Source organism: Xenopus tropicalis, chromosome 8 (assembly GCF_000004195.4).
Source record: "Xenopus tropicalis strain Nigerian chromosome 8, UCB_Xtro_10.0, whole genome shotgun sequence".
Lineage (NCBI taxonomy): Eukaryota > Metazoa > Chordata > Amphibia > Anura > Pipidae > Xenopus > Xenopus tropicalis.
The window spans coordinates 69714860-69737647 of record NC_030684.2 but is presented as its reverse complement, the minus strand read 5'-3'; the positions used below and the strand labels follow the sequence as shown (position 1 = coordinate 69737647).

General features: G+C 36.2%; 1 protein-coding gene across 6 annotated transcripts in view; it reads left to right on the top strand.

Moving 5' to 3' along the window:
* fgf13 (fibroblast growth factor 13) overlaps positions 1–22788 on the top strand; it is a 186943-nt gene that overhangs the window by 138778 nt on the left and 25377 nt on the right. For 5 of the 6 annotated variants that reach the window (XM_031890565.1, XM_012968625.3, XM_012968624.3 and 2 more), the window contains 2 exons: positions 14156–14266; positions 16222–16325. In XM_031890565.1, the coding sequence (XP_031746425.1) occupies positions 14156–14266; positions 16222–16325 (215 nt within the window). Of the gene's footprint in view, positions 1–11491; positions 12477–14155; positions 14267–16221; positions 16326–22788 lie in introns of those variants that run through there. The other variant, XM_012968626.2, reaches the window with a different exon arrangement.

Below are 22788 nucleotides of genomic sequence, written 5' to 3'. Positions count from 1 at the left end.
GCTTGTCATACAAAGACAAAAAATAATGTACCATAAGAGTTCAGTTTTTCCTTTAAATCTAAATGTATCACTTACTGATCTCTATGTTAGAGTGTACTAAAATAAAAATATCCTGACTACTGAAGTGAGAAACACCATTTAGGCTATGTGTTAATATTAATTTAGGTTAATTATTGCAAAGTATTGTAAAATGGGTGTGATGCTTCTCAAAAAAGGACTAATGGCATTAGAGATAATTGGGGTTTTTCTGTAGGCGGCATAAGCCTCCAAAAGGAAAAATCTCTGCTCTCTGGAGGGTGTGTCATAATATTATGCTAAAATCATTCACCCAATGAAGATGTCTCTCCTGATATGTTTCAGCTACTGTTACTGTGCACTGAGCATGGACATGTTTGTAACAAGTACCCATTTACTTTATTCAGTGTATAATGTATTGTGATTGTGATTGTGATTTTTAAATTACTAAATAACATACTCCGCAACATCATGACCTTGGTGCTATTCTCAATGGAGAATTTAAAGATTTTCCTGAATATCCTGTAAGTGCGCCATTTTTGCTTTCTTTTTCTAGTAAACATAGAGTTCACAAATTTCTCCAGAGGTGTACTCCCAAACTTTCTATTCACTTATACAGGTATTGGATCTGTTCCAGAAATCCATTATCCAGAAAGCTATGAATTACAGAAGGCCATCTCCTATAAAGTCTACCATAAGTTTTTAAAATGATTTCCTTTCCTCTGTAATAATAAAACAGTATCACACATGCTGCATAAATCCATGTTGGTGGCAAAACAAGTCATGGAGGCAGATTTATCAACATTCACGAGTTTCACGGTTTTAGAGGATTTGAAACCATGAATAAACTAATTTCTCCTAAAACCACAAATGGCTAGCCAAGGATCTGAATATAAAAAGCACAAATGAATTAAAATGTGAAACGAAAATGAAAAGTACATGAATTTTTCGCGTTTTTTATGTTTTTGTAAGGATTTTGTGGACTTAAAAACAAAAACCTTGAAAACCACAAATTAAATAAAAAGTGTTACAATTTGCCAAGGACTGCTCGCATTGACCCTGACAGCTTTTACATGGTGTATTTTTACATTTGCGTTTCTTGTGATTTTGACACATAATAAATGGGGAAAATGTTGCTTTTTTCACATAAAAAACGTGTTTTTGCCATGAACAACATGAATCGCAAAAAAAACCCATGACTGTTAGTAAATGGCCCCCTATGTAGATCTAAACAATGGAAAGATGCCTTATCTGAAAAACCTTAGGTCCCAAGCATTCTGGATAATAGGTCCTATACCTATAAGGCTTATTTGTAAAGAAGTAAACAAAAAGTTACCTATTATAACCTTTTGATAAATGCACAATCCACAACAAATGAGAGCTCTGAAAGCAAACTTTGTTAATTGGGTAAATAGCTGAGCAAAACATTAGAAGCCTAATTTCCCAAAAAGGGAAGGTCAGGAAACTGTAAAGGCACATTTATCAACTCAATCAATTTTTACCAGTGGCAATGAATACAAATACAGTAAGCCAAAAACATGCTTTTCTTTGCTAGTGTCCTGCAGATTAGTCAGATTAGTCTATAAAATAATAGATTATTTGTTTTTTGCGCATGCGCAGTAGAGTGGAAAGCTGACTGTAACTAAAAACTGGCTTTCTTGCTCAACTGCGCATGGGGTGGCCCTGGGATTCAGAAGAAAGAAGACAGAAGGTAGAGGATCACTTGCTTGCATATACCCCGGGCTGGTGCAGTTTTCTCCTAACAGTAAGTAGCACCGGCCAGGGTAAACTATTACAAACACTGGGTGGTGCCCAACGTTTGGCACCCCCCAGTAATTTCGCTTTTCCTTCTCTTTTGAGGGTAAATATATAATTGCAGACATTTCTGAGACAAATACAGCAGGCCTAGTCACCTATAGTATCCATTAAGCAGGTAGATTTTACTGGTCAGTTTTTTTTAAAGGGGCCGATTTACTAAAAGTTGTTAATGCTTAACGCATAGTTTTATGCATTAAAAGGTTTTCGATAATTAAGTACTGATTCATCAAAGTAATTTAGCATGCGTTACTACTCATATCGCATGCGCAAAAATCTTGATTATCGCAAAGCGTTATTTCCATCGCATTGAGGTAATTATCGAATAGAAATAATACTAACGCATAATTCACAGACATATTTTAAGTGTTAAAAGCATAAAATGTGGCGATAATTACTGTGAAACTTAACGCCTCCCAGGAGTAGGTGTTACTAAACAACATTGCAGCTGGTGATTGTCTGTGGTGAAAAGATGGAGTTTGCAGTCGGATTTTTTCAAGTATGTGATCGTCCTAGAATGATGCATCCTCCAGTTTAAATTTTCAGAACAGTAGTTTTCAGAAAGTAATGGTTACATGCGTAATAGCGTGCGCGAATATCAAGTGCTATGAAATAACGCATAAATATATTGCATGGTTTAAAATATTGCTTAAAAATATGTCATCGCAACATAAATAACGACAATAACATTGCTTCTTAATTCAGACAAGTGTCCTTTTAGTGAATCATTAACTCGCAAAATATAAGAAGTGTTAATATTTTTAATGCATGCTATAAATATCACTCGTTTTTTCGGCCTTTAGTGAATCGCCCCCAAATGTCTTTTTAACACTTTTAATAAACGACGTGCCTGCTCTAATCAGATTCTAATTGTAAACCTGTTCTAATGGTAGGCATATATCTAAAAGTGCATTTAAAGCATTCATTTGAAATACATTTGTCTGGAAAGAGTAATAATAAATAGATTTGGTTTAGACTGGAGCATGAAAGCAGTTAGAGGAAGTGCATTACGTGTAGCAGAAACAAGGCCAAATGAAAAAACATTTATGGGTATAAGTGACAATGATGTAATAAGTGTAAATGGATCACTCTAACAACCAAGGAATGCAATACATTATAGTGCACATTACAGCTGGGGGGGGGGGGGGGCTGAGATGTAAACTGCACTTACCTTGACTAGTAAATGCTTGTAGCTGAGGCTGAATATAACATGATGCATTTTCTTTAATGCCCACTAGGTGCCACTGCTCTCACAACTTCACTGAAGATTGCTAATGCACAAAAGCACAATAACTGGTAGTTCATGCTATATTACTTAGGAAATATTGAATTTCTAGGTATATTTGTTAGTGGTTACTGATAACACAGAAGAAGAATCACATCATTTCTACATGTACAGTATATGCTAACTACCCTCTATGTATGCTACCTATATATAATTTGGTTATTGATGGAATGGGGGAAGAAAAAAAAACAAGTTGGGAGTTACTTTCATTGCTGGGCCAAATAAAGTTAGACAGTACTGTAAGTGCATAGATTGCATTTCATCATGACTAAGCCACAGGACACACTGTATAACTAAGAGAATTACAATTACTTTAAAGCCTCAGTTGGTCCTCTTTTATAATTACCTTTAACATATAGGGTTTTTGTTGCCTAATCCTAAATGGGATGGTGATGCAGTGTGCAATAATAATTTACATGAGAAAATTTTTCAGACAACACTCATTATGCTGTAGAAGGCCTTAATACTGCAAGATAAAAATAAAAGTTAGTTATTAGTTAGTTATACCCTGTTGCTACTTACAGTGGAATGTAACATCAGATTGTAACATGCTTGTATACCTCTTAACATTTGAAAAATATAAAGAGGGACAAGAAAATATGGTGCCTAGCAACCACACCCCTTAAAGCCACTCCCATTTTTACAAAATTTGGCAGGTTATTTAAAGTTTGAACATATTTCTGGGGATTTTGGGGTTCTAAGTACAAGTGTTGCTAGTTAAGTTTTCTGGGCTCTCTGCCAAAAGTCTACTGATTTAATTACGTTTGTGACACTTTGTATCTTTTTTAGGATTCAGTGCAGGAGATCAAAGAGAGCTCCATAAAGAGAGCACCGTGGGCTGCAAGGTTCTAGAATGCCCTAAACTTAATGTGGCATTTTCATTGCCCCAAAAGTAAAGTAAACAAAAGCCAGTTATCATGCAAATAAAATGTGAAGAAGCAAATCACTATAAATCCCATTCTATGGGTATGAAATCGCTCAACACCCAATTGTTAAAGCCTCACAATAATATGTGGAAGGCAGCAGTCTGTGAAAAATGTATTTTATTTATTAGGACATTGATAAGAGCCTAATGTGTTTCATGCTCAATGGGGCCCTTAGTCATAGGGTTTATGACTAGACTTGCCACCTATGATCGGCAGATCACCTGGACAGATGGGTGGAGCTGGTGATGTCAGTAGGCAGAAAACTGACACATAGGGGCAGGCCAGTGACATCAGCAGGCAGAGTTAAAGTGTGACGGCCACATTTTGTGTCAGTCAGGGCTCTGTGTTGTCCAGGTTTTGGACTTCTGAAATCCATACAGGCAGTTTTGACAGAAAACCTATTTAGAAAAACCAAAGGCCTCAGAATGGGGAACCTGAACAAAAATGAACATTGTACAGTTCAGGTCAGGTGACATGTACAGGCACATTTGGTCTTTCAGATAGCAGCCTGGATGTCTGCACTAAATATCTGACTCTTGTGGTCTGACTGCTACTGGTAAATTACCTTTATTGAAGCATGCAAGTGGATTGTTCTCATAGCGATACCAAAATGACTGGCTAACGTAACTGCCCGGGTGAGTTTAGTGCATTATGATATTTGGATAATGCTCACAGGACAGAAAAAATCCAGAGTAGGGAAATTCATAAATTCTGGGCTCTCAGTGGAGCTTACATACTAAATTACCAATCTAAAACAAAATAACTCCATTTGCACTTAGCTTGTAAAGGGAAAGTGTTTGAAAGTGCATTATCCATGCAGAAATGAAAGTTGAGTCGACAAATAGTGTTATCAGCAAATGTAAATAAAATGCTCGCTCTGCTCCTGTCACACAAAATGAAGAAATTGTTTCAGAAATAACCATCATTTGTGTTCTGTAGAAAGCCTTCCTTTATTCTGCTCTTTCAGCTACCTGTAAGGAAATGTGGTGCCGTTCATTGCATTATTTACTCATTTATCATACAGAGCTGTGTTTCAGATGAAGGTAAAAATGACAGTTTGTTGAAATCTGCATTGCAGTCAAGGGCTTGTGCTGTCTCGCTGACATTCTCACTCTGCTAATGAATAGCATTGTCCGCACTCACGAATCCACTCTACCTTATACACCCACACACCAACTAAATTCTGCTGGAGCCTCTTGTTCCACACCAGTGTTCTAAATCTGTACTCCCGCTTCATCATCTTCTCAGTGAAATAAATGTAGAGACAGTTATAGGCAGATTTATCAAAATATGGTCGATAATTTTAAAAAAGAGTAGATTTATTAAAGATCATACAGGTAATCTTACAGGTTTGCTGCAGGATTTTCATTCATTTGATTTTTTTTGTATCTATCCAACCAATTAATAAGTTTAATTTAATTAAAGGCCAGTTTGATAGTATTTATCAGCTTAGATATTTAACATTGTCTGAGGCTTGCACTGATTCACAAGGCCGATTGATTTAAGTTAGCAAATGGCATAGAAGGCTATGGACAACTGTAATTTCCAGTTAATCTGATTAGTACTGATATTGATTGATATTGATTTAATTAAAGCATGGCTTTTCTTTCCTAGCTGATTATACTGAATCAATCTAATTCTTTACTTGCAATTTGAAAATATGTTGCATTTATTTTACAGCATACCTGAAATATACTGTTCCTGACACCTTTGGCTAAATTCATGTTTGCTTATCACAGCAACAATGGCTCACTGTTATGAACAGCAAATACAGACATTAAGTGCTCTCATTGCACAACTGTTACTATGCAGTTTGCAAAATGACTACCTAAGGGGCACTGAGACTACCACAATGCTGCCTCTTTTGCATCAAAACAGGTTGAGGGGGCCACATTGCTAGTACAGACAGCGCAATTGCTCTCTGGAGCTTTTTTCCGTCACTTGTAATATGCCACCAAAGGCACGATTCTCATCTTGCTGATGTGCCCCTGTGTAAGGTAGCCAAAAAGAGGAGCAGTCATCTTTTACCTTAACATATAATTTTTAATGTTTGAAGAAATAAATCATGGGGTCTATGTGCTGATGATCCTGTCAGTTTTCATATTTAGATGTAGTCAGGATAATATTTTTATTATCTAAATCTACACACTGCTGTTTTTTTGCTGCATATACAGTATAAAGTAAAATATACGGATATGGGACCTGTTATTCAGAATCATCAGAACTTGGGGTTTTCCAGATAAAGGACCTTTTTGTAATTTGGAACTCCATATGTTAAGTCTACTAACAAATTTTTTTAAGCATTAAAAATGTATTAAATAAAAACAATAGGATTGTTTTTGCCACCAATATGAATTCACACAAATTAGTTACTATCAAGTACAATGTACTGTTTTATTATAACAGAGAAAAAGGAAATTGTTTTTAAGTCTGTGGGAGATAGCCTTCCCCTAATTCAGAGCATTCTGGATAACAGGTTTCCGAATAAAGGATCCTATGCCCATATTGCACATATTTGTGCAGGCGCACCAGCCTCAGATTCATTAGATCTGAGCAGGCCTCTGAAGGATATAGATTAGTGATGTTTGGGCCAGCTAATTGTCACTAGAGGTGGGCCTCGGGTGGCATTCTGAGTTTACTGCCAGCCAACCCCTTCCCAACCTCTCTCTCTGTGCCATTCCAAGTCCAACTACTGACAGGGTGGTGGTGTTTATATACTCGCCCTGCTCCCTTTGATGATTTCAGAGGTGGGTATATAACTAATAATAATCAATCATGTCTAATCAATACTGTGCAATATGGTAAAGCAACCATGGCATGAAATGAGAATACCTGCTTTATGAGTGAATAACTTTGGGCAGTTATGGTATTAACCAGTTAAGTAATTGCTATATTCTATCTATTGGCCTGTCATAAAAAATGTAAAATTCATTCTAAGATAATTATTAGCCTCTAGGGCCAAGTGATAAATCTAAATGGGAACAGGATAGTGTTGGTGTGTGTTTGTTTCCAAATAACCCAACACTGTATTTCCAAGAATGTGTGGTCTATAAATGTAGCTCTGATCAGGTTTACTGCCACCTGTAAAATCAGGAACACTGACAATGAAAATGTCCAAAAGGGATTCTTATTAAAGTTCTTATTAAAGTGACACTATTGAAAACAGCACCTATTTATATAAAGGAGAAGGAAAGGTAAAAACTAAGTAAGCTTTATCAGAAAGGTCAATGTAAATGCAGCCATAAACCCTCACAGAAATGCTGCACTGAGTCCTCTATCAAAAGAAACACAGGATTTTTTGTCTCCTTTTTTCCTGTGCCAGAGTCTGTGCAGCTCTCTCCACTCCTTCCCAGCTATAGTCAGGTGATCCCAGTGGAGCCAATAAAAGGGCAACCATATGGGGGTTTTAACCTTGAAAGCAAGAAAGTTGCAAGTAAAACTTAGTCCCTTTGCTAAATGTATATTGAAGCAGTAGAATTCTTAATGAATCTTAATTCTTAATGAAGTCTGAAGTAGGACTGTCCAGAAGGGATGACTTTGATGTAGTTGGCCAGCTTGAAGTATATTGCAATATATGGACAAACAATCCCTGTTTTGCTTAAAGGGGAGGTCATTTCTTGGTAGCTTAATGTCTTTAAGTTCTATATATATTGATAGTGGGTGAGTGCAGAGGATCTCTTGTTGTTGTCTGTATGTATTTTGTGGTCACAACCTCATTGTGGTTCAGGTTCTTGGTGTATGGTTTGGAATGCTGAACCAAAACCAAGAAGATGTTGTTTTACTTTAGCAAGCAATTACTTCAAATGAAGTCTTTGTTTTATTCAGCAATTAAAACCTTACCCAGCATCTGTACTTTCCAGTGTCCATAATTATTCAGTAAAACAGGCCTTTAAATATTTAAGTTGCTGCATACTAAGTCCACTTATACATACATTTATAACTGTTTGCATCAAAGGAGCCTTGATTTTATAACATCCTATTAAAATAATCAACATACCGATTGGTCTATGGGCCAGCTACTGATGGAGGAATTGATACTTGCATGTTAAGGTGACAGACATCCTGATTGATTTATTAAGCACAGACAACTACTAAATAAACATCAAAGCAATATCTGTCCAAGAATTTCCAATATGGCTGGTTGCATCCCTCTCTTTCAGAACAACTGCATTTTTTCACAATGGCTCATAACAAGAGTCTTCTCCTGACTTCAGTCGATCTCAGTTGAAATTAGCCTGCCTGTTTGTGTTGCCCCAATCTTGTAGATCTAGTTTTACCCTTATTGACTGGTAGTATTACGTGCATTCCTGTATATCTACATTGTATATATATTGTATATATTACATTATATACATGATTACAATATTCCCTATATAATCTTACATTCTACATCACAACTCCAAAATTCTAACAATTTTATCTATAGGACATTTGCTGGGACTCCAGTGTAGGATAAGTCTGTTAATCACATCACTGACACATAGCTCAAATCAAATGCAACCTTCTCATATTTGAAAAAGCATCCTGGAACATATATACAATGTAAAATTTTCTGGCAGAGCTGATAGAATTAAAATGAATATATAGGTAAGAAAGAGACAGTTTGGTGCAACGTCCCTTATACTTGATAGAAACCAGTGTAGACAGTCATACCTGACAACTGCAAAGCCACTGAAATGTTCACATACTTTGATTTGAGACTGAATCTTTGATACAACACACCCATCTGCATGCAAGTTATTTTCACTGTATTATTTTGTTTATGATAGAATTGCGGCTGCTCATTTGAATTCAATAGTGTTGGAATGTGCTTACAACTGCCCTGATTCCCCTTATATATTTGCCCATGTTACTGAGCTGCCATAGAAATGGGTCAAAAACTCTTGTGCACTGACAAATGTTTGTACCCAATACATTTAATTCTAGAATTGCTCAGCTCTCTTTTAGTATGTACTCATGTAGCCCAATCCACCCAGTGGATCCATTATCATCATATACACTGATTAATAATATGTTCAGTTGCACGCACAATGATTATATGGCCAATAAAAAGAATAGCACTGTGTCTAAACAATGATACAGCTGGCGCAGTGCCTCACTGCTGTGATTTCTTAACAAAGCAATAAACATAGAAGCAGAAAAAGACAACAAACTCTCCATATGTAGCTAAAATGTGTTTATTTCAAATCTTTATATGCAGTAACAGATTTACAAACTATTTTAATAGAAATCCAGATATGAAAATAAGTTCAAGACAGAATACCGTAGCCTGAAAATAACCATAGGGTATAGAGGTGTAAAAATAAAATACATTTTCCACAGTACTGAAGTTGAAGGATGGGCTGGTATAATAGGGTGAGATTGGGGCAGTATTGCAAGATAGCACCAGAGGAGCAGGATGGTTGGAGAAGGGCAAGGTGGTGACAATAATTACTAACACTAATATTGTTGAGCAGCCGTTGCTTGTTGTTGATATACCCCCACTATTTACAAGTGATGAGCGAAACAACTAGTGATGAGAGAATCTGTCCCGTTTTGCTTTGCGGAAAATGTGTGCAATGACAGAAAAATTCACAAAACGCCAAAAAATTTGCAAAACATGTTTCGCAAAACATTTTGCCAATGGCAAAATGTGGAAATTTGCTGCAAATCCATATCTGGTGAAAAATTTTGCTCATCACTACAAACAACACTACATATAGAGACTGGTGTAAGCCAAAGGGGGATTGGGGGAAAAAAGATTGATGCTTGAGGGTTTTTATTTAACGGAAGAAGGCCTATAATACCTCTCAGCCCCCATGCATACCTAAGCAAAGAAAATCACTAATGTAGAGAGTGCAACTTTGCTTATGTTATAAGAAATTGTGGTTGAAAAAAATCTGATTAAAATTAGCAGGGGTGACTTTTTTCCACTCTTGGAAACTGTCATGTGAATCAAAATATATAATTTTCTGAGATTTTCATTTTTATATAACAAAGAAAACAGCACTAGTTTATAAGAGCTAATGACCACTGAAATAATAATTTGATGATGGTTATATAATGCTTTTTCAGACTTTTTCCATTTATAGCTGTTTCCTTCAAGAACAGTTTGCTCATCAGAAAAATATAGAATTTCTGTTAATGACAAATTCATAAAAATATTTATCTCACTCCCTTCTAATCTCTGCTTATCTATAATCACTTTCACCTACGAAATATTTCTGAAATGCTATAATTTTTTACCGAAGATGCTGCCATAATTCTTATTTATTCTCTCTCCATTTCATATATGGACTACTATAACTCTCTATAAACAAGTGTTCACCTCAAGAGGCTGTCACCTCTCCAGTCTGTAAGGAATACTTCCACTAGGCTCCTACACCTCTCCAACCGATCCTCCTCTGCCATGCCACTCTACGAGTCTCTGCACTGCCTTCTATTACCATCCAGAATAAAATTCAAACTAATGACCCTAACATTTAACTCAGTAACTCTGTCCCACCTTACATCTGCTAACTCACCAGATACTCACCTAACCACTTGTTATGCTATTTAAATTATCTGCTCCTCAGCTCCTCTTCCATTTCCTACTCATACACTTACATTCAAGACTTTTCAAGAGCTTTGCCCCTTTTCTGGAATTCTCTCTCATTTTCTGTCTGACTTTTTCCCAATCGCTCTGCAAAAAACATCTCAAAAACACATTTATTTAGTTTAGCACAATTTCAGTGTGCTGCTAAATGCAATACCCTGTAATACATCGCTTACCTTGCTTACTTATGATCTTCCTATTCCTCCCCCTTGTATCTAAACCTCTCCTTCTTTTAGATTGTAAGCTCTTTTGGACAGGGCCCTCTTAAGTATCAGTTACTGGTTGCTTTTTATGTAGTTCTGTATGTTTAATGTAAAAACCCATGTATTGTTCAGCGCTGCAGAATATGTTTAATAAATACACATTGATAATAATAACTGTCACGCTATGTTAATCTAATTGTGTATTTATCAATCTCAATCTATGGACTTTGCTGAAACTTTCCAGCAATATCGCCTCCTACCCCAATAAAAGATAAATTAATACAAACTTAATACAGACTAAACCCTAACACTTCAAAAGAAAATATTTTTTGCCATTTAATCACCTATTTGCTTTTTACAGAATACTGAACTTTTAGGAGGTTATATATCTAGCTTTATGAAAACGAAATAAAACCTGAAACCTAAATACGTGTGTTAATTTAATTCTGCTTCAGAATGAATTATTAAAAAAAAATGCATCCAGTCTGCCAATTATGGATTAGATGAAATGCCCATGCTTCTAAACTTATTTGCCTCTACATTTTGAGCTGGTGAGGAAAGAGTCATTTAGTAATTAATTCAAACTACCTTTCTCTCTCCGGGAGATGGCTCTTCAGAGCAAGTTCCCTTTATCAACACACAGCTCATCCTGACCTGCTATGCCAAACCTCTGCATAGATAAGAATGGCTGCAATATAAATCCATACAAGGTTCCATTCAACAAATGAAAGGGCTGATCTGCAAACGCTTTTGTTGCTCCCACTAAAAGTAACCAGATGTTTTCAGATGACACACAATAGGAGACTGGTCAGAGCTTTTCTGTTTCTCATTGGAAAAGGAGGGGATCAAGCCATCTGCATTTCTCTCTCACACACACAGTTACAAGTGGCTGGGAAGACTGCCTCGGTTACTGCATTGCACACTGTTTTCTTGGAATCCTGGAAGGGTGATTTTTCTGTCGAATGTAGCCAGAGTGGCTAAGAAAACTAAGATGCATCACTTGAGGAAGCCAGACGTGAGCTGTATCAGTGATGAGGGCATGCAAGACGAAAAACACAGCATTATTTTACTGAGGTCAAACCCATTCTGCAAAGGTGTTCTATGTTATTCCTTTAAGACCTGGAGCAGCTATTAATTGGACGAAGTAAGGACCAGTGTATTATCCGAAATAAAGACATCTTGGTGGGTAAGAACGAAGGCAGGAATGGAAAAGTTTGAAATATTTATGAATAGAAGAAGTGACTTGTATGTGACTGTAGCAATCCCCCCCCTATTATAAGGCAATTGTGATTACTGAAGAGGGATTCATGATTCACTTCTACTGACAACAGAACAATACTGGTTGCATGCATGTCGGCTTCCTTCCAACCAGCAGGAAAAGTTGTGATAAAATCCAAATACCTTATCTTCAGAATATTAACTGACTAGCTCACTTGGATTCTATTTTTTTGTGGAAAATAAATCAGTAGCCATGGCTGCGGCCATTGCCAGCTCTCTGATTAGGCAGAAGAGACAAGCCCGGGAAAGGGAAAAATCCAATGCATGCAAATGTGTGAGCAGCCCCAGCAAAAGCAAAGGAAACTGCGAGAAAAACAAACTCAATGTCTTTTCTCGGGTCAAACTATTTGGCTCAAAGAAGAGAAGACGAAGACGACCAGGTTGGACAGTGTATTTATAGCCATTTCTTGTCTTGTGTAATTCATTGAGCATGTCATATTTTGTAATGTCTATCCTTCAAAAATGGTGTTATAACAATTACTGATTAATATTTCCCAGCATGCTTTAATACCTTAATGTCTAAAGAATCACAGCACGTTTCTTAAGAATGTGTGACGACCCATCTGAAACCATTGTATCAATAAATTATCTGTTAGAGCTTATTGGACAGAATAACAGAATAGGAGAAATATAATCATGACATCAGTTATAAAATGTTAATGCACATTCATGAAAAGCAAGATGTGTTAGAAGAAGAAGTAGTAGATGCCCTGCAATTTGTGTCTGTCAATAATACATATATGCAGTGATGAAATGGAAACACAGCTGCCTTAATGCATGTTACAAAAAGGATAAATGTACAGCATTTATACATTGGAATAAAATATATTTTTTGGTATCAGTGTTTCAGTCTTATAGGCTAAATGCATGCATACAGACCTGTATATATATAAAAATACATACAATATATACATATACAGTATATATATATACATATAGTATTTGATAATACTAGGTAGAAAAACACTAGTTACCCCCTTTGCTTGACTCAGCAAAGTGATTAAAAATTCAAATATTGAATTACTGAATTATCTAAGATATAAATATATATATATATTTTTATGTAATATAATTACATTTTATACATTTGGTGTCAGTGATTGGGAATACACATATATCGGCGTTGTCCACAATAAAAGCATTGCCATAGGTCATCTACATACTGTATAGCCAGGTTACACATAAATGGACATGTAATGCAGAAGCTGATAGTATTCTGTGTATGTTTGTTGTTATTTATGGCCATGTGTTTTCTAGTTTCCGTAGTTTCCATATCTTTCACTGGTAAATATTACATGTCTGACATGGAGAGCTTTTGTGTCAATAGCTATCAGTTTCACAACCATGAGATTCTCTTTAGCTGTCTTTGAACAAATTATTTATATATATCAGTAGATTAAGTCACAAACTTTATAAATTTGCAAAAAAGTCCCATGAGTTGAGTTTCAATGCAAAATGCATGTGTAACTACAGTTAAATTGTTGAATTGCCTTATTGTTACTAATTGCATTTAGTGATGACCACCACAAATTCAGGTTTAATAGGGAATGTACACCTGATCATAATTGATTATTAGTTTTGGTAGGTATGCTGTACTTTTTGATACCTATACAAATCAATTTGCACCTCCAAATCCCTTTAACCCCCTCCTTTGTGTGTCTTAGATCAGGTCACCCCCTTCCCTTTGATGATGGCAAAGCACCAGTGCAATGCAGTATAATGGCTAAATTTTGCAGTTGCTCTATATGTATGTGCTGCTCTGGGTAGGCACAAGCTACTTCAGGGAGGACTAGGAGAATACACCACTGCTAAAAAATGTGGTTTAGGAAATAAGTTCTGTGTGGCTTAAATTGCACTGACCTACTGACTGTGGCCAATTATACATCAGCCATATGTTTTAACAAAATATGGTATCATCAATCTTACTTACTATTTCAGTTATAATAGGAAAACCTCTGATTTCCTCAAATGATGTGCCTTTTAAAACGCAGTCAAATCAAAATAAATCTAGAACTGAGAAGTGTCTCATGTATATATCCTTTATCTCTTTTTGTTGCAGAACCTCAACTCAAAGGAATAGTAACTAAACTGTACAGCAGGCAAGGTTACCACTTGCAGTTGCAGCCAGATGGCACAATCGATGGAGCAAAGGAGGAGGAAAGCAGTGCCAGTAAGTAGTGCTTAAACTTATTATTTATGGAATATCAGTGTATGCATTGGTGGTGGTGTTTCTTTATCTTACCACTTTTGCAGATATGTGCACCAGTTTTAAGGGTTGAAAATCCAAATGAAATATCAATATTTAAAATTCATAACAATCAAACTCTCTATTGTGTACTAAATAGTTACAGATCATGAAGGCAAGCTGTGGGGAATGTTAGCTAGCAAATCAAATGTTATTTCCATGGAGATCCACAGAGGTCCTCTTGACTGTATCGCAATATATCAAAGAACATGTCGTCACCCGCACATAGTGTCAGGCAGACAGCTCCCATCTTGTAATCCACCTTTTACAAGTCCTTTTTGGAAGTGAAGATGTTACTAATGAAACTGCAACTCCATGTACTTTTTCCTCTGTAATACCACTCTCAGCAAAAGTACAATGCACTCGCTTTAGAGATAATTGCCTATTAGTCTCTCATGGAGTAGCAATGGAGATAATCCATCAATACGGGACAGGGTTTTATTAAAGTAATTGTGGTCAAAAAATAAATGTTCTCTTTACAAGGCGTGAAGTGGCTGCATCCATCAAGGTGCTATTTCCAAGTACTTGTTTCTTAGTTTCTTTCCAATAGGCACTTGGGAATCATTCCCTACTGCACCAGCATAGCACTTATGTACTATGTGTGTGAGCAAACAGATATGTGCGATCTGCAGTACCAGAGCAGGGAGCGCACACAAAGGAACAACAAAAAAACACACTGTAATTTTGTGCTACCTGTCCATTTAACATAACATTGCTTTTCTAGAGACATAGCACATTTTCTCTGCCAGAATATTATAAATAAACTATTATTTATGTGAACAGTTGCCCCTTACTCTTTGTAGAATGTTTTGTGGCCTGCATAAAAAAAGTGTATACATCCTTTTAGCAATGCAAACAAATTCCCTTCTAATTGTTAGCAAAGTAACCACTTTCAACAACCAAAGACCAGGAAACATGTGCACAGTGGTTACAAAAGCAATTCTGGAAAAATTCATCAATTAAGTTTCTGAGTCGTAGATAATTACACTATTTAACACTATATGTACTTGTAAAGAGAGCAGTTTCTTTCCATTTAAGATGCATTTGAGTTTCTCTCTACTCTTCCAAGCATACTTTAACAATGAGAACCCCAACTGCATAGGTTAGGGTTACAGGTATAACTTTGTTACAGCCATCCTACATTTGTTATATACAGTAAAATTGCACTGAACTTAGGTGATGATGATCTCTAGTTAACAATTCTATACAATCATGCAGTGCACATAAGGGCTCATTTATGTATGAAAGAGCATAGTGCTAGCTTAAAGGCAAAATTAAGCCTGCACTGATGCTCTTTGCAAAATATATTGTGCCTATACATGCTCATTTCTGATTGCTGCTACTTGCAGGTAACGCTAGCACATCTGACTAGCCTTTAACAGATAAGGGGCCAGCAGGGGTTAATAAGGGATGGGGCCAAAGTGTTTATATATAATTTGTGTTAGGGGATAATAGGGAAGGATGAAACTTGATGGAAAGTTGTCTTTTCAATCATATTAACTGTATTATAAATCACAAGTTTAACAAGAGTAAATGGGACAGAGGCTGCTGGCTGGGGTAAATAGATCACTGGGGGGCAGATGCAGTATGTAAAAAGTTCAGAATCATTGGAATTTCATACTGTAACCCTCCAGCATCTTTTCAGCAACAGTTGGAAGACCATAAAAAGATGAATATAATAGCATCATTTCTGCGCAAATGCTTGTGCGGCTTTATGACTATTTCTAACATTTCTAGAAAATGAATGTATATTATTTAGTGAGTAAACATTTATTGTTAGATTGTGTTTAATCATATAATGCAAGTACATAATACTCTTAGAAAAAAGGGTTTATATGAAATGCGCTCTCTGAAATTAATTTGTTTTTCCCTTTCTTTAGCTATGTTCAACCTTATACCAGTTGGTTTACGAGTGGTGGCTATTCAAGGTGTTCAAACGAAATTATACTTGGCTATGAACAGTGAAGGATATTTGTACACATCAGTAAGTACTCATTTCTTCTTCGTTGTACAAATACTTTAGGGCTCATTTAAGATCACAAGGGCAAGGTTGTGAGCAAAACTGCATACATTAATACTCTATTCACAAAATTACTTGTGTATATAGTCTTTTCTGTACATGTGCCTTGCACTGCGCTGTCAGTTCAGCTCATTTTGCTGTATTAGGTTGAGTTGCAAAGTGCAAGAAAGTTCTGGAATTTACAACAGGAGGGAGTGCCCCCCCCCAAAAAAATGTTGTGTGGTTACACTGGCAGAATAAATGGGGTAAGCTCCCCAGCCAAAACCTGTTTGAGTTAATTGCACGTGTTTTGAAAATCCATATAGCCCATCTTTTTGCAATAGTTTTATTCTGTGTGGTATAACCAGAGAAAAGTTTTGTTATTTTATTTATCATAGATTAAAAGGGAAATCCTGCAGGATTGCTAGCCATTTGATCTTTGTTGGAATTTTGATTGATCAGTACAAACATTACTTATTTTAGGCCCCCCAAAAAAACTATTAAATCCCAAAGTAGGTTATGTTTCTAGATTTTTCTTTTGTTTTATTCAGAATGATTTGTTATGCATTGTGCTGGTTCAGCTGCTATAGTTTTTTATATAAATAATAATCCATAATGGACCAATCAGAACTGATCAGTCCATAATGATACTTGATTAATATGCCCCTTATCCTTGTTACTGTAATACACAAAAGCTTACACATTTTCTCCCACTGTATAGCTTAATGAAATAATGCCTATAGCAGCATTCCACTACAGTGTATTGGTTATTTTAGTTGTGTCTAAAAAGCGGCTGGCACAAATCTGGATCACCACTCAAATGAAGCTGAAGATACTAAGTTTGTGTTAAAAGCATTCCATTGTTTATTTTGTTACACAAAAATACTTAAAAGCCTTACGTGTTTTCTGCCACCCAAGGGCACTTAATCATAGCCTATCTTCAACTTCATTTGAGTGGTGATCCGGATTTGTGCCAGCCACTTTTTTCCATGATTCATGCATTGCCTCCCTTAGCTAAAGGTCTGGGGCTTGAGCCCCTGGATCCACTGTATTTAAGGGTAAGCTTCTACCTTAGATTTTCACAAGATAGTGTTTTTTTCTAGAATATTTAAAATGATAAAGTGTTAGGTTTGCTCCAGTTTGATAATGCATAGCTACTCAATCTATCCAATCAGATATTGTCCTTTATTATTTATTCTGCCCAATAACAGGAAAGGATAAACACTGATTGCATGTTTTAATAGGCTAAAGTAAACATTAAAGGAAAACTATACCCTCAGAATTTATTACCTAACCAACAGGTAGTTTATATCACAGCTGACCTATTAACGAATCTTGCCAAACTGGAATATCTATATCGGTAAATTTTTGACATATTTTACCTTGAGCCACTATTTTGTGATGGGCTGTGTGCTCCCTCAGAAACCACCTGACAGGAAATAATGCAGCTGTAACTGTAACAGGAAGTAGTGTGGGCGTAAAAGACAAAAATTTGCCCATTCATTGGCTGACCTAGCACATATGTGTGCACTTGGTTTGCTTGTGTGCACTGTGAATCGTAGCCATTAGTACTTAGGATTACCCAATGGCATATACTACTAATATTTAAATAAAGCAGGTTTTTCCATATTCTCTGTTTTATCTAATAGACCTACATTGTTCAGGGGAATAGTTTTCCTTTAAACATAAACTTTTAAGATATGTTTTTAAGGATTTTATTTGAGTCTTGAGTGCAGGGCCCTATAGTTGTAAGGGAAATGGAGAAATGGTCACTAAGATGGACTATGTAACAACCAATTTCATATAGCTATATGTTTTTTTCCCAATAGCTTTAAATGAGGAACTAGCATAACATGTATAACCAGTTAGTAAAGGCTGGTCCTTAAACACTGCCATTATGCTGGCAGCTTACTCTAGCTGGACTGTATTTTATTGCCTTGCCTTCTGCCCTGATGAAAGATAATTTTATTGGGAAATAGAGGCTAAGAGTGCTTGAATATGATTTCAGCTCAGACCTATGCAAGAAAGCCATCAGTGACATATCCAAACATTAAGAACGGAAGAGAGCTAGCCTGGGCATTCTAGCAGAGATGCATATCTGCACTGTTTCTGCATGCTCTAATCATTATAGTTAGAATATAAATTGGGTAATTAGTAATCTGATTTATTGGCTACTTTTTCCTTAGGGGTTTCATTTTCTGGCCAGGTTTACTGTGCTGATTATATTGTGCTAATCTTTTGTTGCCACTCAACAGAAATAGCAGCATATCCATTCCCAGTAATCTTATAGCTATACCTGCCCAATGGTTTGAAGGATGCTGGCTAAATCGATAACTGTGCTGTGAGCGTTCCACGGTGTATGACAGTTTATTACAAGGTCCTCTGTCCTGATTTAGCTGTTGCAATGTGATTTATGTTGGCTAACTTGAGCTCTTTGCTTCTGCATTGTTCCAAAGAGCAAATCCATAATTTCTATTTTGAGAAACTGACAAATGTTGAAAAGACATACAGTATATAACATTAATAATTATTTACTTTTTGATTATTTTGTTCCCAAATTGTAATCCCTACATTCTAGCGTAAACTAGGCCAGTGTGTAACTAAACATGTGATGCTACTATTCATCTTTAATGTCTCTGTGTTGGAAATACACTGTATGTCATTTCTTTGTACACAAGTACATTGTACACATGCATTCATGCATACATACATACACAAATGTATAAGAATCTAGGAATCCATAAATAGTTATTTAGAAGATAAGTAAGTATGATATTGGCTTTTCCCCTCATAGTGTATTTTGTCCCCATGCAAGTTGTTTCAACGCAAAGCAAACAAAATTGATTTCAAGGTGAGTCAGCGGCATAATTTATTGTCACTGGGTAAATTTGAACCTAGGGAGCAGACCATAACAACCAATCAGTGATTAGCTTGTTCATAAAGCTGCAGGTAGAACAATGAAAGCAAAAATTTGGTTGGTTGCCATGGGTTACTCCTCAGATGATAATTCGCTCAGTGTTAGTAAATGAGCATAAGTTGTAATGCGCAGCTGCTAAGCAGCCTGTGTGTTTTTTTTATAGAAAAATTTTAGGTTGATAGAGCTGGCTAATAAACCATGTACATAGCAAAAACATTGATAAATTAGAAAAATGTAAAAATAAAATGTGTTAAACATTCAGTACAGCTAGGAAGGCTACTGTAGCTCTGCTGGTTTCTATTTTAATATCTCCAGGTTAGGTAGGGTAATATTAAATATATTTCAGGCACAACAGCCAAGTGTAAACATGCTACTGATAAACCATTAAGTAATATCTATATGACCTTCAAAGTCATCTTAATATTAATAGTTTCTATGTAACATTGTAGATACTAGAGAGACTTTATGAAGCAAGATAAGGTTTATGATGCAATATCACATCCTCTGTTCTATTACATTATGGAAATTCCTGTTGTCACTTCAGTGGCTTTTCTAATGCTAGCAGCTTTAGCAAATGGAGAAAGGAGACTTTCTTATAGAGTTACCTATAAATACTGCAAAGCAGAAATGAGTCAGGGGGGGTCGTCTTCTTCCATTTACTAGATTTTTCAATTTACAGAAGGGTAATTTTAAACACACAGTTCCCTACCTGTTCTCCTGTGACAGAACAGCAATCAAAAGTTCTAAAGCCATATTATAGACTTATAAGTAAGGATCAGCCAACCAGCCAAGTTCTTGGATTCTGCCAAATCTGACTCCTGCAAAAAATGGCTCAGATTCTGCCAAAAGCTAAATCAAATCTGGGATTTGGTGCATCCCTTCTTATAAGGTCTCATTTTTAATAACTATGGTGAAATAAAGAGTGCAAAATAATTGCAGACACATAACTACCCACAATAATCTAATTTGCTGTTGCCCTTAAATGTACTCACCAGCAATTTTAGAACATTTAATTTACCCTGCAGGTGGTTATTTGTCAGGGGTGCATCCTGGGACAATTTTGGCATCTTGTACTTGGGCAGAAATGCAATTGAACAGTAATATCATGAGCTCCAGAAATATCACCAAACCAAATATCAGCAGTAAACAAACAGCAATATAAAATCCAAGCTATGTCACCTATAGCCTTACAGATTGCAGAAGAAATTAGATGACCTAAAACAAACCCAAAGTCAGAGCAGTAGATGTAATGGTGCATATATTAGCTTTCTATTCTAAAAACCCATGTTTAAAAAAAATAACATTTCTGCCTTAGTCAACAGTTGAAGGTTAATAAAAAGCTTTAAATACATTTTACTTTTTTTTTTTAAACTTATTTGAGTTTATAAAATTCTTAGAATGTGGGCTATGCCCATCTTTTCTGTAGGGTAACCAATATAACTGATATTTAGGTTTATTTTCATAGTGGCAGTAGTATGTTGCTGTATTTTGCTGATTTATATATGCTCCTGTAACTGTTGGAACCTCAGTTTAATACAAGCATTACACTAAAATATTATCCCACTGAGAGGGTTGTAACTATAGAGGAAGCAGACCGTATGCCTGTTGGGCCTTCAGGAGCTATAATTAGGTCCAGTGGGGACTGACTGATATGCAACTTCAGTATAAGTTTAGATTAGGTACATAGAAGAGTGTATGCATCCAACATCCAACATACAAACTACAAATATGTGACTGATAAATTAGAGCTTACAGTCTAAAAAAAAATTAACTGTGGTATTGCTAGAGTCTGCAGAGCTTTGCCAACACACCAATGCAAGCAGTATGAAGATGAAAGAACACTAAAATGATTTGACCCACACAATATAATTGACCATGAATATTTAGATTAAGATTTCCTAAATGATTATTTTCGCTTAGATTTTGAGTTTTTTGGTACGGCACTGTAGCCGTACAGTGATTGGAGAGAGAAAGCTGTACAGTAATTAGAGAGAGAAAGCTAGCTGTGCTTTAAGCAGCTAAATCTCAGTATAAACTGCAATCTGTTGTGTTTCTTACACTCTGCACTGAAAGGCAGACATGAGACTGTGCTTCAGCAGGGAGGCCATAAAACTGGGCATGCAATGAGGGCCACTGTCAACTTTATGAGTGCAGGCAGGACTGGCCCTTCCCACCTCAGTAGCTCTATGTATAACAGAGGTCATATCAATGTTTTCCAATGCAACCTTTTACAAACATTTGGGTTTTTAAATACAATACATTAAGAGAAAGCTGTTAACCAGGATGTCCCAAGAGCTGGCCAAGCCATTCCCCAGTGTAATGCGTTGATGAGAAATTCTTCATTCTTGGCCAATTCTGTGTAATAAGCCAAATTTATGCTGATGGCGCTATTTTGGGTTTTCTGAACATAAATCCAAATAGTCTGCATAAAAGATCCTCTATGTGTGTTTAAAAAAATACATTCAGGTAAATCTATATACAAAGTAACAGAATGAAACCACTGAGGAATATACTCAGATATCCTGTACATTTTTGTAAATAATGAGTTACTCAAAGTCCTCCATACTTTGCTTCATTATTTTTTTTCTTTGCCATGGATGGGTGCATGATTGGCTATAGCTGTAGGAGTTGCCAGAAGCAGGAGATACATACTCCAGGGCATATGGAGTTAGAGCAGCATCTAATAATCAAGAGGAACATCTGTAGTTGGAAATAGTTCCATGGTTTAACAAATAAGGGCTTTGATTAAATATATTACTTGTTGCTTCCTAAACCCTCTTTAGTATTTGATGCTTATAAAACAAGCAGTGGTTTTAATATTTAAAGGACAATGAAAGGTTAATATAAATTAAAAGTAAGTCTAAAGGCATTCTTTTTAAGTGCTTACTGCATATCTAAATTCCCAGATCCCTGCTTGCTTCTCTGAGATATGGTGCTGGCAGCCTACAGCAGTGTGAAGACTACAGTGACATCACTGAAATCTCTCTGTCCTTCCTGTAGGCTGCCAGCGGCAGCCTTCCTATTCTCTGAGCATGTGTGTAACTTGATCCTGTCTCCTGTTCTGAGCTACACATGCCCACCAGCCAATCAGAAGCGGATCTGACAGAGGGGAGGGGGGAGGGAATGAAACATATGTGCAGTATGAAGCAAGGAGGGAAAGGAAGGGAGAATACCTTTTTAGAGATGGCTGCCTGTTCTAGAAAATGTGAAGTAAGTGTGACTGAGTAAATATTTGATTAGGTGAGCCAAAAGTGTGCCGTTTTTACTAAACAATATGAGGACTATTGGGCAGTATGCTTTTTACATTTTGACTTGCATTCTCCTTTAAGTACAGTAGCATTTAACAAATTTATTATATGCTAAATATAATAAATGTTTAAATATACTGTATATAGTATTTGTTAGAAGATAAAATGAATTTTAGATTCTGCTAGGCTAAACATAATCTCCCCAGTGCCCTCAAAACTTCATGAGATACAGTAGTTACAGCTCACACTCTCAAAGATAAAGCTTTATAACAGCTTTATAGTT